The following is a 17,820-nucleotide window of genomic DNA, read 5'->3' on the forward strand; positions in this document are numbered from 1 at the left end:
TTTCCCTCTCCCAGGCTCTTTCTCTTTCTATCATCAATAGGTTCACCAAATCCGTCTCTTTCCTTTACACACATTGCTCTATACAGACAAATTTCCCCCACCTGTCCTAATACATGGACTCCACAACAAATAATCTCAACAATAAGAATAAAAACATAAATCCCTCCTATACTTTTATACTCACTCTGCTTTACAGTGAACAATGTGTTTTCACAAAGCATATTCTCTCATTTGGTTCAAAACTCACAAATGCACTTACAAGGCAGGCCGGCCTGTGACTATTCTACTATTCTACACAGTGGTAGACTAAGGCCTAGAGACATGCAGTAGCTTTCCTAAGGTTACCTAGCTGGTAGGTGGCAGAAGCAGGTCTAGCCCCAGGTTTTCTGACCCTGCATCCATTCTGCCAGGCGGCCTTTCCAAAAGTATCTTTACCAGCTTTGGAATACAGGAGGTTGGTTTTTTTGGTTGGTTTGTTTATTATTATTTTACTGACTTTTTGTATTTGCTTTAGCACTGGCTCCATAGTGCTTAATAAAGCCTTGTTGAATGAATAAATTAAAAAGTGCTCAGGCTGATATTAAATGAGATTTGGCCTCTGAGCAGACATTGCCTGAGCAGGGGCAGGAGAGAGGCTGGAGCAAAGTCAGACTAGTATGAAACACTACAGGACATGGAAGTTGCTATCCTCTGCTTTGCACCTCCTGCTTTACCTCTGTCTACCTACAGCAATTCTCGTGGTATCTGTTTGTCTGTCTGTCTGTAGCTCTTTTACATAAAGATCTCTCGGTTTCCTTTGATCTCTCAGGCTTCCCATTGCCTTTTTTGAGCAAGTCACAGGTTGCAGGAAAGGCAGAGCTGCGGGGTTTGGAAAGCAGTGGAGACAGAGCTCAGGAGCTGAGAAAGAGAGAGAGAGAGAGAGAGAGAGAGAGAGAGAGAGAGAGAGAGAGAGAGCGCGCGCGCCTGACTCACACACACAGGAGAAGAGAGGCTGGAGCACAGAAAAGAGATATGCTGAGATGCACAACTAAGAGATGCTGAGTCAAGGAATCTATTTAGGGGGGGTGGGGGGAGGTGTGTGTGCAAAGATGGGGTAGTCTGGATGCTGGGCTGGCTGTGCGGCCCCACTCACCTTTGAGTCCCTGACCCATGCCCAGTGCCAGCCCGTCCTTGGTCCATTGCACGATCCCCGAGTAGTTGAGCAGCACGCAGGGGAGCACGGCCCGCTGTCCGGCCACCACAGTCTGGTCGGCTGGCTCCTGGCTGAAGCGGGTCTGCGTCCCTGGCAAAGCCAAAGCCAACATTGGATAAAGAGAAACGTGAAGAAAGGGGCTCCACCAAGAAGCCACCCTTCCCTGGCACCTGCTCCCACCTTGCATCAGGCTGGAGAGAGAGAGATAAAGACCCTCCAGTCCCAACCCTTTCCCTCCAAGATGTCACGTGCTCACCCTTGATTCCTTTCTCCCTCCATGGCTTTTCCATGACCCATGGGAGTGGTTTCAGGAGCCAAAGTGCTCAGCAGTCATAGAAAGTGGTACAGTGTTATGTAATGGCCTTAGAGTTTGGGCCAGTCAGACCTTCTTCTTTTACAGAGGGCGACACTTACCCAAGGACAGCCAGTAAGCTACAGGCAGAGCTAAGCTACAGGCAGAGCTGAGCTTCGGCACTCCAGGTCCTGGGCTCATCCCTTACCGCCACCCCTCGCGCCCACACCCACGTCAGTCTGTTTCAACACTGGCTCCACAGTGCTTAATAAAGTCTTGTTGAATGAATAAATAAAGAAGTGCTCAGGCTGATATTAAAATAAATTTTTGGCCTCTGAGCAGACATTGCCTGGGCAGGGGGCAGGAGAGAGGCTGGAGCAAAGTATATGTAATGCACATTCCTCCTTTCTAGGAAGTCCATAACACATGCTGCTGGCGATGAGGCAGGCCCTCTCAGTCCTCGAGACATGACCATACCACCATACCTCTACTTGGGCATGTATCTCACGAGGCAATGTGAGGCAATACACATGTGCAACTATGCCAGGTAGAGCTCCCCATGAATGCATCCAGCAAGTGCATAAGGCAGCTTCTATGGAGCAGACATGTCCATGTGTGTGTATGTAGGCTGCCTGGGTGGCTGTGTATCCAAAACAAAGTGGCTCTGAACCTACTTCATGGCACACTCACCCTGTTCCGTGTGTTTAGCCCTGGATCCCACACACTAGGGGCATGAGTGCCCACACATGGACACCCTGAATACACTTGGCTTCCCGCACTGTGGCAGCGGAGGCCACGTGACTCTGTTCCCTCTGGCTGTGGGAGCTACACATGGCTGCCCGGCTGGCAGCTCGGCCGGGAGCATTTGATTAGAGAACTGCAGAGTAATTGCCTTTAATTGTGGAGCCTAAATGGAGCAGGGAATTGGATGGCGGTTTCTTCTCCCTCACTGCTCTCCCCCACCCACTCCAGGCATCCCGGTCGCCTCGTGGTGGGCACCGGGCACAGCCCCAGGAGCAGTGCCTCAGCTGTGGGGAAGAGGGCAGGAGATGGAGGGGCTGCGGAATAGCAAAGAGAGAGGTTTAGGGCCTCCTACCCACATCCCCTGAACACGCTGTAACCGAAATCAGCCTTTCCCAGAACTTAGGGGGCTCCTTCCTCTTCTTTCCCTCTCCAACTCCCAAGACTTTATAGAGACCACAATCCCCAAATACAACAGTTTCCAAACTGAGCTTTCCAAATTTCTCCGATCCTCCATCATTCTGTGTGTAAGGATGCAAACCAAACCTGTTCTTCCCCATTCCAAGTCCTCGTTCTAAGTTATCAGAGACAGAACCCTAGTCTTCTCTCCTTCCTTCTTCTTCTTCCTACTCCAGCTTCATTTCTCCCTGTCTTTCCAAACCTGCTCCATATTCTTCTCTTTCAGGAAGTCTTCCTAGATTGGTCCCTTAGCTCCTTGGGCAAACACAGCTTGTCCCACCACTCAGCCCTGCTGTCACAGCTCTATCCATGGGATTTCCTGTCCCAAGCTATAAGAGAGTCTGTGTCCATGCTTTTATTTGTCATGGGGTAGAGGGCAGCTCGTAGGTTGGGTGTCTGGAACTTCTGCTCAAGGCCAAGGGCCATGCTATCTCTTTCCTTTGAATCTCCCTCGACTTTTGACATCCACATTGGATGCCACACATAAAGGGGACCAAGGAAGAGGGAGCTTGGCCAGGAGTGGATTGATGGCCAGCATATGATTTTATACAAAGAGGTAGCCTCTTTGGGTTAAGTGCGCAAATCTAGCTCTTCGAGTCTGCAGATCAGGAAGTTAGAAACAGGGCCCCTCCCCCACACTGTGAGCGGCTCTCCAACTCTGCCGACCTGACATCCCATCTATGTCTTCTAAAGAAGCAAAGGATAGGCTCACCCACAATTCCAGGGGAGGGGGTGGGTCAGGTGAGCAGCCAACATTATTAATTCAGGCACTGCTCTCATTATTATTCAAATTTATTCATATCATTGCGCATTTCTCTAGTGCAGCTTCATGCTGCAAACTCTCCACACTCACATTTCTCCTTCCCGCGGCCCCCAGAGCCCAAGTCAAGGGCTTGGGAGTGGGGTGGCCTGTGCGCCCTGGCTCAGAGAGGAATTTATATTTACAGCTCTCCTGTATGGGGCCTGGACACCCCAGTCTCCTTTGAAGTCTTCAGAGGACAGTGAGAAGCTGGTTCCTTGTCCACTGGGATGAGGAGGCAGCTGACCCTGCAGCAGGACAAAGGTGGGAAGTCCTTGGGGTCAGAGTCAGATTTGGGGGTATTGCCAGAGAGAGAAGTGGTGTGGCCTCTGTTTGCTCACCTGTACAATGACAAGTCTGGACTAAGGACTGCAAAGTCTCTTTTAAGAGCACAGGTTTAGGAGTTCGCATAGTGTCTCTGCCGCTTCCTAACAGTATGACCTTGTCAGTTACTCTCTAAGCCTCATTTTCCTCATGGTAAATGGGAATGTGAACATCCACCTCCCGGAATGCTGTGAAGAATGGAATGGGATGAGGCGCATGATATACCTGGTGCATTCCCTCACACGTGCCCACTAAACGGTAGCTATGACCCTTATCTATCCTGGGCAGTAGAGGGACTGCCAGAAACCTGAGCAGTGACATGACAAAGAAGGTCTCTGTCATCCTGGGGATTCTGAAGTAAAATACCCTCTTGACTTAGGCCTGGGTTGAAGCAGCTCAGTCTGGAGACAGAGAGATGGAGGCCATGATCCTAAAGAGAGTCCAGAGAGGAGGGGAAATGAAGGGTTTAGGGAATTTAATTCAGTGGAAAGGCAGTCTAGATCCTGAGCCTGCAAATGTCGCAGGTGACGTTTCCTGGCCCCGAAACAGCCCTTGCAGCCAAGACAGTGTCTGAGACAGAGTCCAGATGCCCCCGGGTTGTCTCGACTTGGCTCATGATTAGGAGAAAGCCCCAAGCCTGCCATCACCAAGTCCCATTCTCTCTACTCTGTACACTCCCGGCTTTTGTCACCCCTTCATGCCCTTGCACAGGCCTTTCCCTTGTGGGACACTGCTCCCTCCTTCCCCCTTGGGATTCAAATAGTTATCTCCTCGGTGAAGTCTTCCATGACTGGCTTGACTGCCTTCAGAGGCCTTTGCACTCACTTCTCACTCTGCTATAGAAGGTCCACACTGCACTGCCCACCCCCATCCCTGCTGGAGGGAGGAGGGTGCACTCCTCACATCTGGACTGTGTCACTCAGAGCTCCAGCCCCATCCCCTAGCACAGAGGCCTGGCTGCCAGGCACACAGCAGGTGTTCTGAGTAAGTCTGTTGATTGATGGAGTGAGAGTGAGCAAATGCCTGAGTAAACAGTTCTGCCTTGTGGAAAGGAGGCAGAGCACCCCCCACCTCAGGTCGGGCTCACAGACTCCAGCAAAAGCAGAGACAGGGCAGGAGAGTGGAGGGACAAGACAGGGTTCTCCCTGCAATGAGAGGAGGGACAGTGCTGAGGCATGGCTTGAAGACAGTCCTGGGAGGCTCCTTGAAAGAGTAGAGCTAGGCCAGGTGGAGGGAACAGAACTCTGGAAGATTCCAATGCAATGATGGAGGTGGGTAATGAGGAGATATGGGGATTGCTGAGGAAAAAGCCTAAAAAGTGAGCAATGAGGCACACAGGTATCAGACAGGACACAACTGTAAGGGCAGAGGTGTCCTGGTAGCATTAGGAGGAGGGCTGGGTGTGTCTCTGCGTGTCAAGATGGCACCAAGAACCAGCATCAGTTGAAGGGTACACACAACTCTGAGGTCCTGTTGGCCTGGCCTTTCACCATGCATGACACAGAGCGGAACTGGGGGCAAAGTTTCTGTCCCATCAGCCCACTTCCGGGAAATAAAGCCAGCATTAAACAGAAATGCAGAGAAATTGCTGGCTGCAGGATGGGGATGTGGGGCCAGGGAGCCAGGTGGGAGGGGATTCAGGAAGGGCCTGCCCACAGAGAACAGGAAAGCAAGACCGGCCTCCCTTAGCGGCAGCATCAAATAACCACTGTCCTTGCCTGCCTGGCAGCGTCAGTGTAAGGCAAGGGCGAATCATGTGTTTTAAAATGAATTCCTTCCTGCTTTGATCCTGCTCCCTCCCTCCCTGTCTTCAGACACCATCACAGATGTGGTGAGCTCCGGGCAGTCATTGTGACCCTCTGCACACAGGTGCAGGAGGACCACACTCACACAGACCTGGTGAGAGGTGCAAAGGGTGCTGAGAAATAGAGACAAAGACAGAGGCAGAGAGAAGGAAAGGAATGAGACTGGAGAAGAAGAGAGAAGGGAAGAGGAGATCTTGGTTAGAAAGAGGCCAGGAAAGAAAAAGAAGATCCAGAAAGAAAAGCACCAGGAAAGGCCCCACCCATGGAGTCACAGAGACCCAGGCCAAGGCAGGAAAGAAGACTGAGGGTGGCTGAGAGATGGAGACACAAGAAAGACAAAGAACACAGGGCAGGGGGCTGCATGGTGAGTGTGCAGGCTGGGCAGGAGGGGTGCTGGGCGGAGGCCCCATCTCCTGCTCCTTCTCCCTGAGATGTCTTGTCAAGTATGTTACCACGGGCTGGGGGCGGGCCTCAGACTCCAGGTACCCTCTCGCCCCCTCACTGTTGCCACCAGGACAGGAGATTCCTAGGAGGCTTGGCCCGGGTGTTCAGGCAGCTGAAAGCTGAACAGGGTGGGAAGGGTGAGGGGAGCACAGAGCTGGGGAAACCTCAACTTCCCACCAGCTTGCCCTCAGCTCTCTCCCAGACCTTCCTCCTTTCCTAACTCCTCCACCTTCATCCATCGCCTCACCCTGTAACTCAGAGCACCTCTGGCCTCCCACTGGGAATAGTTTCCTCTGCATTCTTGGGGCTTCTGGATGTAGCATGTACAACCTGACTTGGATTAAAAGTCACTTGTGTGTGTGTTTCCATCTCTCCCACTGCCCTGGAAGCCCCAGGAGAACAGAGACGCTTGGATTTACCTTTCTTGTCCCTTCGATGCCAGCAATGCTTAATAATAACTCTCAATAATAAGATGTCGACTATGTGCCGGGCACCAAGGCAGATGCCTTACAGACATTATTTCTAGTATTAAAATCCACTATACAGTGGTGGTTCATATCTCCATTTTCAAGAAAAGAGAAATAGGCCCAGGGTGCTTAAGGTATAGACATTAAGTGATAGAGATGGGAATGAACTCAGGATTTTAGGCTGAATAGTCCCTGTTGTTGGCACTGTGCCGTGTTAATGAATATCCAAGAAGTTTCTCCTGAATAAACTCGACTCCCGGCCCGCACCCCAGAGAACTGATGACCCTAAGCTCTGAGCCTGTCTACCACTCCTGGTCTTCACTTTATACCTAAGACTCCATCTCCACCCTGTTGACCTCCTGGGAGGGCAGTGCTCCTCCGATCTGGGGCTGGCCAGTGCCCTACAGCCACACAGGACTTGTCTCACATGATGCCACCAACTAAAGGAGACAGCTTGGTGTAAACACCTCCACATGAAGGGGGGTGGTTCCCAAGGCTGAAACGACCATCAACAGCATCCAGAGAGGTTTCAGTGATTTGCAAAATGCCAACCTTTAAGTCACTGAGATTAGTTCACTAAATGTAACCTACAGCCAAATAAGGCCCGTTATTATTTCTAATAAGGCTCAGAGAGATAAGCATTGTCCCTCTAGTTACACAGCTGGTTATTATTGAAGCCAGTAAGCAAAGCAAGGAGCCAAGACACCTGCTTCCCCTGGAATGCCATCATAATAGTCTGACTACTGCTGTCTTCCCACCCCTCACCATCCCTCTGAGTCTTCCTAGCTCAGACTCTGGCCATTGTGTAAACCTGTCTGTCCCTTGGCCTCTCCATCTCCCCTTAATGCTGTCCCCTCACCCAGGACACCTCTTTTCCCACCGCTCCTTCTCAATCCTGATCTTTCCGGGGTGACACTGCCTTCCAGCTGTTCTCCGACTCCCTCCTCCACCCTCAGCACAGCACTGGGGTCTCAAGTCAGGCCAGGAAAGGTCACCTGTCTCAGCCTCTGTGTGTGAACACATCTCCTGGACCCATTGGGCCTATCCCTGGGGCTGAGACCAGGCACTCCCACGAAGGCCTGGTGAGAACTGAGGGATCAAATCCCATTTTTGACTGAGAATTATTAAGTGACCTCTAAACCTATCATAGAGAAGCTGGAAATGCTTACTGAGAGAGACATGTATTGTGTAGTTCTCATGGGCACACATGTACCATACCACACAAGCACACATCTTCACTGGTACACACTCAAATACACACCCTTCCTGCACCTTTGCAGTCAAGTACGTGTTTCTGCACCCCATGGGTACCTGTCTGCACCCCGTCTTGGGCCACGTGCCCTGGCAGTCATGCTTCCAGAGCCCCGCCTGCCAGGCCTGCCAGGAAACAGAGAGAAAGCGGGGCCAAGAAGGCCAGGCCCTGTCTCCCCAGATTTGTCAAGAGCAGTAATGAACCCCCGGGGCCGGAGCAGGCCCCACGCTCTCCACTCTGGATCGCTGCGGGTTCAAAGAGAAGCCTCTGATTCACACCGACAGCTTTCAGATGGAACTAAATCCGTCCACACTCCACTCTTTTTCCCTCTCTCTGCTCGCACAGCGCCTCTTTGCTCTTCCCCCACCCTCATTGTTCTTCCCCACCACCCAGACCCCAGCCATTCCCGTCCTGTTGTAAGAAAAGTGCAACAGGACCCTCTCGCCAAGAAAAGAGGATTGCAATTCTCTGGGCAGGGCCAGCAAAGAGGAGAGGAGAGAAGATAGGGAGATTTGCACTTTTGATAGAGGAAAGAAGACAGAGAAGGGAGAAAGTGAGGGAGGGAGGGAGGGTGATAAGGGAGTGCTGAGGCAGGCACAGTGCGGACAGAAAGGAAAGACAGACACTTGCTCACGGGAGGCAGATAGAGAAGCAGGTTCGCTATGACCCTCAGGCGAGCAGCTCATGGGAGGAAAGCACCAGGCCTGCCTAGCCATGAGACTTTTGACACTGTAACCCGTTTCTCTGACAGGTTGAGAAACCAAGGGTCAGAAAGCAGTCTCAGGTATGGCTGTTTGTAGATGTCAGGTGATACGGATATCAGATGAAGAGTCAGAAATGACACACTGCACTTCTCAAAGACAAGTTTCCAAACACTCACAGATTATCACCCCCACTCTCCTGTCCAGCAGCATTTACGATATCAAAGTACTTTGCCTTCACTTCACAGACTGAAGTGAAAATGACAGCGAACAGTAAGGGCCTCAAATGCTTTGACTCAACTGACTACCGATATTCACCACCTTCCCTTCCTTCCCATTTTTGGTCCTTTCTCATCCCGGGAAGCTGAACTCATAGGTAGAAGAACCAGTTTCCCCTCCCTCCCCACAACCTGCTTGACCAAGCCATCCTGATGTCTACCTCCAAGGCCAGGGTATGATAAGAACAGCTGAAGGGGAATCAGTCCAGGGACCAGATGGGATTTTACAAGTGGTCCACAATCTGGCCTGGTTTTCTTGCACTTGAGCATACCACAGAGGCCGGCTGTAGGGTCTGGCTGGTATTCATAGCGATAGGGCACAGGAGTTTACTGATCTGGGCCAGTGGATTAATCACCAAAAGAGACAGAAACAGAATCTTGAAAGAGGCAAGGGGACTAGCCCAACACCACCTGCCAGGGACAGAGTACTCTGGGCCTGGGTCAGGAAGTCTGAGCTTACTGGTCCTGGTTCTGCTATCATGCAGCCGCATGGCTCTGGGAAGGTTGCTTCACATCTCTGGGTCTTGGCTTCCTTAAATTGTAAAGAGAGGATGCTGAATTACTTGGCCCCCAAAGGCCTTTCCAGCTCTGATGTTCTAAGATTCTGCTACAGCATCTCTTGCTCTCCTGGGACCTCAGCCAGACCTTGCTGACACACCTAAGGACTCAGCCCTGTGTTCCATCCCTCTCAGACTGTGTAACAGAACTGACACATCTGGGACCATCCTGGCATTTCCTCTAGCAAGGGTGTAGAGGGAGGTTGGTGGGTTTGTGACACTAAGACAGTGGCTGAGACGGCCCAGATGATGTACGTAGCACAGGAAAAGAAAGGCTATCCTTTGTTTTCCCCTGTAAGGAACTCCTCTTCTTTCACTAGGTTCATGGTAGGAAAAAGGAGGATAGAGGGCAAGCAATCCTGGGTCTCTGAAGTGATTAGCCAGCCCAGGCCCACTCACAATGACTCTGAGCTCCTGAACTAAAAAACATCAGCAGGTGCAGCTAGAAACAACCCCCGCTCCTCACTGCCCACCCCGTGTGGCCCCATTTGGATCTCCAGCCCCTCTACCCTGCTAGCCCAAGGCACTTGGGCTAGACCCGATCTGACAAATCTATGCAAATGTGCCCTGGCAGGGGACTCTGACAATGTTTAATGGGAAGGGCAATGGCATTGTGAGCCCAAGTGGTGTTGGATGTAGCAGGTATGACAGAAGGATGCAGAAAGGCGGGTGGCAGGGATGGTGGATGGTTCTGCCGAAAAACTGAATTTCTGTGTGGCTCCAGTGGGCAAGGAAAGGGCCATGCGGGAGAGAGGAGGCAGGTGGCCAGCAAGGATGTACGTAGCTCAGATACGACAGAGGATAAGAGGAAGGAGAGTAAAAGACACAGAGAGAGAAGGAGAAGAGAGAGCAGAAACTCAAATAATCGTAAAGCCAGAGAAGGCTGGAAGAGCTAGAGTAAGGCACCAGGAGCTGGCATGGGAAGGCAGGAGAGGAAGAAAATGATCTGCCTGGCTTCCTCCTCTCAACCTGCAGAAGAGAACGAAGGAGGAGTTCAAACTTCTGGGTCTCCCTCCAGCAATCCCCAAGTCCACAGAGCGAGAGGAAAAGAAATTGAGACATAGGACACTGAAAGAGAAGGCCCGATGTGCAAAGACAAAACGAGAATACTGCAGAGAAAAGGAGGGGAGAGAGAGTCACAGCCAGAAAATAGAAAGCAAAGTAGATAAAGAGAAAGTTGGTGGCCCAAAGAGTGAGAAAGGTTTAAGAGAGGTTTTTTGTGTTTTTTTGTTGTTTTTGTTTTTCCCAGTGATAAGGTACAAATATTGCTTCCATTTTTTTTAAATGCCAGCTTATTTTTTTTTCCACACTATATATACATAATTTTTTTAACACTTTATTTTTTTATTTTCCCCCATCTCCCCTCCCCTCTCCCTTCTGGTCCATTGTCCATGTCCATGAGTCGCTGTTTGTTCCATCTCCCCTCCCCTCTCCCTTCTGGTAACCACTAGTCCATTGTCCATGTCCATGAGTCTCTGTTTGTTCTGTTCATTTGTTGCTTTTAGGTTCATATTCCACATGTGATATCATGTGACTTTCAACCTTTTCTGTCTGGCTTATTTCACTTAGTATGATTATTTCAAGGTCCATCCATGTTGTTGCAAACGGCAGTATTTCATCTCTTCTTATGGCTTCTTATCAAGAGTTTTAAGGTCAGGTAGAAAGGAACTGAGGTGACAATGGTATGAAAGAGACAGAAAATAAGACAAAGAGACAGGAATGGGAAAGAGAATAAAATTAAAGTAGAAAAAGAATCTGAAGGTTAGAGCTGGAAATGCCTTGATCACCACCAGCACAATACCTTTATTTTGAAGAAACTGAGGGTCAGGTCAGCAAAGGAGAGAGGTATTTGGAGCGGGTATGTCTCCAAATTCCTGGTGGCTTCTGAGCCAGTCTCCTAATTACAGAGAGCTCCCTTCTCCAGAGATGGCACAGTCCCAAATCTGCCAGTCCTGCATCGATGGTGGGGGTAAGGTGGGAGGCGAGGAACGTACCTGGAAACCGTCCTTCACTAAAAGAAGGGAGGTGAAAGGGGAGCTTAGCGAGAAATTATGGAGGAGAAGCCTGGGAAGATGGATACAAATGGGAAGTGAGAATTAAGGGAGAAAAAAGTAATGCGACCATCTGGGAGACAAGATAAGGACAGAGAAGAGAGGGGAAAAAAATGGACAAGGCTGGGGAGGGCGGATGGCAGAGGCCTGGAGGTTGTGCAGGCAGATGGGCAGGGAGGTCTGTGGAGGATTACCACCCTCTGGGCCCATCTGAAGGTCTGGAGCATTTAGGTCAAAGAAAAAGAGAGAAATCCTGGAGAGAAGGAGGGATTTTTGAAAGGATTAGCTGAAGGAAGGGAGGAGCCAAGAATGAGGCAAATGGTATCTGAGGTAATTCCGAATGCAACTAAGGGCTGGGCCCCTGTATCTCCCTGCAAAGACTGTCCCAAGTTACTGCTACCTCCAGCCTCCTTCCCAAAGGCATCCCCTAGGGGCTAGCTAATCTTTGCCCCAGGCAGCAGTGTGCTCTCCACGAGGGAGATCAATGAGTCACCCCTCTTCTCCACCCCTGCCTTTTTCAGGGTGAACTAAGTTTGTCCTGGGGCTTAACCCATTCTCTCTTCCTACATTAATCCCCCTCCTCTGACTCCTCCCTCAGGCAGAAGGACAAAAGGCCTCCTGCAGAGGTCCCCAGATCCTCTCCATAGAGGTCTTTTGGCACTTTTAGCAACAGCTCCAGAATAAATATCCTTGACTCTTAGAAATCTAGAAAGGTGAGGGCTGGGCAGCAATAAGGAGGGCATTCTCTCTTTTACCCTGAAACCCTGAAAAAGTGCCAGGAGGAAATCCACTCTTCTGATAACAGGAGCTCTTAAGGACACTTCTCTATTTCTAAGTTGAATGAGCTTTATTATATTTCTGCACCCCCTCACACACCTTCCTTCCCCTCAAAAAGAAAAAAAGACCAGCAGATCCAGGTGTTAGACCTTAATCTCCTTTCAGAGCCTAGAATCCTTCATCATGGATAACTTTGCAGATTCTCCAGCACTTGCCAGATGGACTGTCTGACTCTATGAGCCAGGTGAGCAACTGATACAGGAGGGCTTGGGGCTCTGATGAATGCTCTATCATGGCACTGGCTCTCTACTAGGGCCTCCGAGAAAGGCTGACTTAGCAGACATGCTACAGAGGCCCATCACACAGTAGTTTCCCCAGGCCCCATTAATGAGCCTTCATTACAAGACCCCAGGACAGACATTAATCACTGTGGCTCCCAGGGTAGCAGATTTTTAAATTTTTATAAGGACTTTCTAATAGTAATGACAGTAAGCTCCCCATCACTGGAGGTGTTCACGGAGAGGGTGGAGGACCACTTGATGGCAATGTTCCAGAGGGCCCTGGGTAACATTTTGATCCCTTTCAATTCTGGTACTTTTAAAAATTCTATTCACACACCTCATGCATTTTTTTCTTATTTTGGATGCACACCTATCAAACAATCAATTTGTAATAGTTTGATAAAGGTGGACTGAAATGATTTGCAATACTGAAGTTTAAAGGAAGGAATTCTGAAACGAGCCATCTGCAGATTAATGAATACTTCAGAATATGGTCTAGGATAGAAGCCAAAGATATAAGTAAAAACTTTTGTCCCATGGCAATTAACCACGAAACTTCAATAAGGCAGCAATGGGACCTGAACATAATCATGTTTTATTTAGACCTGTAATTTAGTTTGTGGCTGTCCTGTATTTTAATGTGGCTCTTTTTTCACATGACTAGATTGTAAAGTCCTTGGGGCAACAGATGTATCTTAGTTGTGCATCTTCCGAAGTTACTAGTACAAAAGTGCTTTGCACAGACCAGGTGCTCAACAAATGCTTGTCTGAATTAATAATGAATGTATAAATCACTTGTACTCAGAAGTCAACTCAATTCAATATTCATTAATTCATGTAACAAACTTTTTTTTTTTAAGTGTCTACTACATCCCAGGCACTGTCCTGGGCTCTGAGATGCAAAGTGAATAAGAAAGACCGGTCCTGCCATCACCCAGCTTACAGTCTAGCAGACATTCCCAAGTATCCAGGGAAAACGGCATGATGAGCGTCATGATACAGCACAGAAAAAGTGCCTTATATCAATGAATAAATTGCATTTTTTACATGCCTGTCTTCCATATGGTCTTCTTTTGGGCTGAGATCCATATCTTGTTGGCCTCTGGGTAGCCCTTTCTACACACATACTGGTTAGACATTGAAGGCCTTGCTCGGCACACAGTATGTTCGATAAATATACATTTACTTACTGAAGTTGAGCTTCAAGGCTCAATGCCTTCAAGCATTGAAGACGAGGGATTTCGACAGCCAGAGAACTGGGGGGAGGGCATTCTAGACAAGGAAAACAGCGTCAGCCAAGACATAGAGGCACGAACGACCAGTGAGCGGCTGGAATTCAGGCATATAAAGAAAGGGGAACTAAGGTCATATCTCTTTAAAAATTAAACTCTTTCTCCTTCTGGGCATTCCTCAGTCTCTGCCCTCCAGAAATTTCTAGGTTGTTGAGAGAGACTGGACACAGACAAAGAGAGAGGTCCAGATTCAGAAAGACAAAGTGGAAGCTGTCTGCAACATGTCGACCTGGTAAGGTTCAGGGATGGGCTTAGAAGAATCAGAAGGAATAGGAGGCTGTTTGGTGTTGTGTGTGTTGTGTGGGGGGTGGGGCGTGAAGGGGTTACAGGTGTCCTTGTTTGCACTCATGTGTCTAGTGAGCTAATGTGTGTTACTAAACATCTAGCCACCCAAAAGGAGAATGTGGCACTTCTGCCTGTAACTAGAACATTCTAGGCTTTTCTAATTAATTTCCATGGAAAAGATTTCCCACAAAGGCACTCTAAAGACCCTAAGTTCGGGTTATCTGGATCAGTCCTGCGTAAAGTAAAAGCAGCTCCCACTGGCTGGCTGCTGAACTGATCCCTCTGACTTGATTCATTTTACACGTGCAAGGGGCACGGAATGTTAATTTGCCGCAGGGAGCTAAGGGAGCCTGGAAGTGGAGGCTCTGTAATTAACAGCTGTAGGAGGAGGCTCTCAGTAGGCAGTGGCCAGCATAGGGAGGGAGGACCCAAAGGGAGCGCTTCAGGGTTGATGATGCTGGGTCTGGAGGCTAGGGCTGGGAACTCTGGTCTCTCTGTCTGCTCCTCATCTTTGCTGCTCTGCCTGATTCAGTTTGGTTATCAGGTGGAACACAAATGCCCCAAGAACAGGGGAAGCCCAGGGGGAGCAAAACCATTCATCTAACCACTGTTGGAATTTATAGGACATTGAGGGGGGACATGGTAGTGGTGACCAAGTGGGAATCCATGGCGAGGGTCCATGGAAAGACATTCTCTTCAAGGCCATGCATAATGGTGACTGTTTCTGGGACCCGCCCCCCCAAAGCAGGCGAAAGCCAGGGCTGCTCTGTGGCCTTATTTCCATGAAGGAGGCAAGTATTTAGCAGAAAGGGGAGAGCAACTTATCTGTATACATGCCAGCCATCCCGCCATCTCCTAGCAGGCCAATATCCATCCAGGGCCTGCTACATATCCTTTGAACTCCTTCCTCCAGGCAGTTTTCCCAGAGGGGTTGTAAAGAAGGTATTACTGTTCCTCTCCCACCCCATTCAAACCACCCACTCTGGCCCTACCCTCATCAGCTTCTCACATGTCCCCTTTTCAACTTTTCTACTCACCAAAAATTTCACTGATCTGGGGACACCCAACGCTGCTCACTGTCTTGTGTCCTGTATCAGCCTCAGGACAGCCCATAGGCCAGAGAAACCAGGAGCATGTCACTGATGCAGGTGTCCACTAAAGCTTCACAAAAGGCTGCACATAGAGAGGCTTGATGGGGCCCGTGACAAAGAGGGAAAAGACACGCAGGCATAGGAGAAACCTTGGAGAAAGCAGTCTGCCTCTTCCTTCACACCGTTTCTTTGATTCTTCCCTTCCCTTTTCAATCTCTCTGTGTCGCCCTAGCCCCCAGCAAAATGGGGACAGGGGTCGCTCTGTTTTTTTCCTCCCTGGTCTCTGCGATAACCTAATGATTTCTCATTTAGCTGCCCAGCCCTCAGTGGGGAGAGGCTCCCTTTGATTGCTTGTGACACCAATCTCACAACAAATTTAGCACTTCATTTCCTGGACGAGCCAATATTCCTCCTCGATTATCTGCCTGCGAGGGGGACAGGGTGCCGTGCATGCCAATGAACAGTTTATGTCTTCCCAGGATAGCAGAGCCAATCAAGCTCACAGTCCTAAGAAGGATGGATGAGGTGGAGTGGGGTGGGAAGAGGTTCTCATGAGAGTCCTCTCAGGAGGACTCCAAGAGCAAAGAAAAGGTAGAGGAGGGGGTGGGGGAAAGGGAGGACAGTGGGGAACAAACAGAAGCCTCTGGACACCTGGCCCTCAGCAAGTTTATGTGCAGATTCTCTAAAATGGAAGGTGGGGATGGGAACAGTTTGACCTTTGCTCACATAATTCTGGAACTTCCTTCCCAAGCCACTCTTGAAATTCTGCCTTTTCATCCAGCCACCCTCTAAACAACTGGCATAAGGCTAATGGAGAGAGAAGAAGGTAACCCTGGAGTCATGCTATTTCACCCTAAAATGAAACAAGGAAAGAAGAGACACTTTCCTACTCTGTGCCCCCATGCCAGCATTCCTCCACACCTGTATCTTTTCCTACCAAAATCACTTGCTCCTGGTTAGGAGGCCAGAAGGGGCGAAGATCCTCTGAGGGCTCTGCCCCATACGAATGATGAGGGGAGGTGAAAAGAAATTTCTCCAGCCCAAGAGGCCAATGAGTTTGAGTGATGGGGCTGGAGGTTCTCTGAAGGGAGGTACCGAAGGAGGAAGGGCAGACTGAAATAAGAGCCAAAGGGGACTTCTGATGAGACCCCGGAAAATGGATCAAAGAGAAGGAGGGAGGGAGTGATGTGGAAATGTTGCTCTGGGGCAAGAGGGGAAACCAGGGAAGGCCAGGGGACCCTGAGAACTCCAGAAGAGACAGAAGCGTCCCAAATATGTAAAAGAAGAGTGGGATCCTAGAGCTAGGAGTGGCAGTGGTGCCAGGAAGAAGGGTCTCATGGGCGCATCTGGTTCATCTGTAGTGACTATGGACCAAGGGATGGAGAAGGAGGGACAAGGCTCAGAGACTCCCAGAATGTGAGCTGCGAGAAGACAGGCCCTGTCCCCGGGGAATGTAGGATGCGGGACTCCTGCCAGGAAAGGCAGAGAAAGCCGAGTGAAGGAGTAAAGAGGAAGAGACTGATCACTAAGAGGGGTGGCAGATGGTTGCTGTCATTAAACAGATCCCAGCAAGTCCAGGAAGCCTTAGACAGCAGAGACAAGCTTGGGTGAGCAGCTTGTGAGGGAGGGGAAATTACAGAGCAGAGACTTGGAAGGACCTTAACCAGAAGCCTCACACCAACCTGTACGGTTACGCACAATCTAATCTTTATTCCTCCTTCCACAGGAACCTCTAATGCAACCTCAACCCCAGGACGAACTCCAACACAAACCTAGTCCTAATAATCATTCTAACCCCAAATCCTAACCGGAACATGAGCTTCTTGAAGGTAACGCATCTCAAATTCTTTCAGTATCTGGTCAGCAGAAGTGATCAATAGATGTTGATTTAAAAAAATGAGCACATAAACCAAACTTTAACCCTTATCTTTAACAGTCACTCCTGCTTTAAGCCTGACCACCCCTTCCTGTCTACCCCAGTGGCCATACTGAGACCTGGTCAATCTCAAGTGCAAGCTCTGACTATATCCCCACCCCAATTTTAAAGGCCACTGTCCCTAACAACAATGTCACTAACTCTAATCTCATTTGTTCTGCCCCTGCACCTCTGGATAGATGGTTACAATTCATCTGGGCAAATGAAGGTAGAGACAAAAGACATCAACTCAACCTGGAGGCCAAATCAAGGTGGGAATGCTGGCTCCTCAATTCTTATAGATGGTGGTTCCTGTCCCTAACCCAGCTACCCAGAGCTTTATGCCCCAGGGACTAGGTCCCAAAAAGTGGGGCTGAACAAGGCTCTGGGGTCCAGGACAAAAGTCTGATGCTTGAGACCCCGGGAGTTAGATGTGAACAGGCTTGTTTGAGCAGAGAGAAATGCGACAGAGAATAAATGAACGACCTCCAGTTCAGGGGGCAGAGGCTTGAACCTCTTCCACTCACAGCGGTGACCCTGGGATCCCTTTGCTCAGACGCAGGGTGCAGGAGCCCTTCACAGGGTGCCCATGGGAAGCCCCCTGGTGGGAAGGGTGCTGTGAAGGTGCCAGATTGCTTTGGAGACTCTTCCTATTTGCCACATGACTCTGGAGCAAGGCTCTCCACATCTCTCAGGACCTGTCACTGTGGCACCTGGGAGAGGAGCTGAGTGTTATATTCTGTTCTTGCTACAGCCGAATCTGATTATGGGGACGAGTGATGGATGAGCTGGGTTTGCACCCCAGATCAGAGAGCGG

At 49.7% G+C, this 17,820-nt stretch overlaps 1 protein-coding gene across 2 annotated transcripts in view; it reads right to left on the reverse strand.

Annotated features, from left to right (window-relative positions):
- KIRREL1 (kirre like nephrin family adhesion molecule 1) overlaps positions 1–17,820 on the reverse strand; it is an 82,172-nt gene that overhangs the window by 20,242 nt on the left and 44,110 nt on the right. For both annotated transcript variants that reach the window (XM_015595478.2, XM_025052321.1), the window contains exon 2: positions 1,133–1,282. In XM_015595478.2, the coding sequence (XP_015450964.2) occupies positions 1,133–1,282 (150 nt within the window). The remainder of the gene's footprint in view (positions 1–1,132; positions 1,283–17,820) is intronic.

The sequence above is a fragment of the Pteropus alecto genome, unplaced genomic scaffold, assembly GCF_000325575.1.
Source record: "Pteropus alecto unplaced genomic scaffold, ASM32557v1 scaffold106, whole genome shotgun sequence".
In the NCBI taxonomy this organism is placed as follows: Eukaryota; Metazoa; Chordata; class Mammalia; order Chiroptera; family Pteropodidae; genus Pteropus; species Pteropus alecto.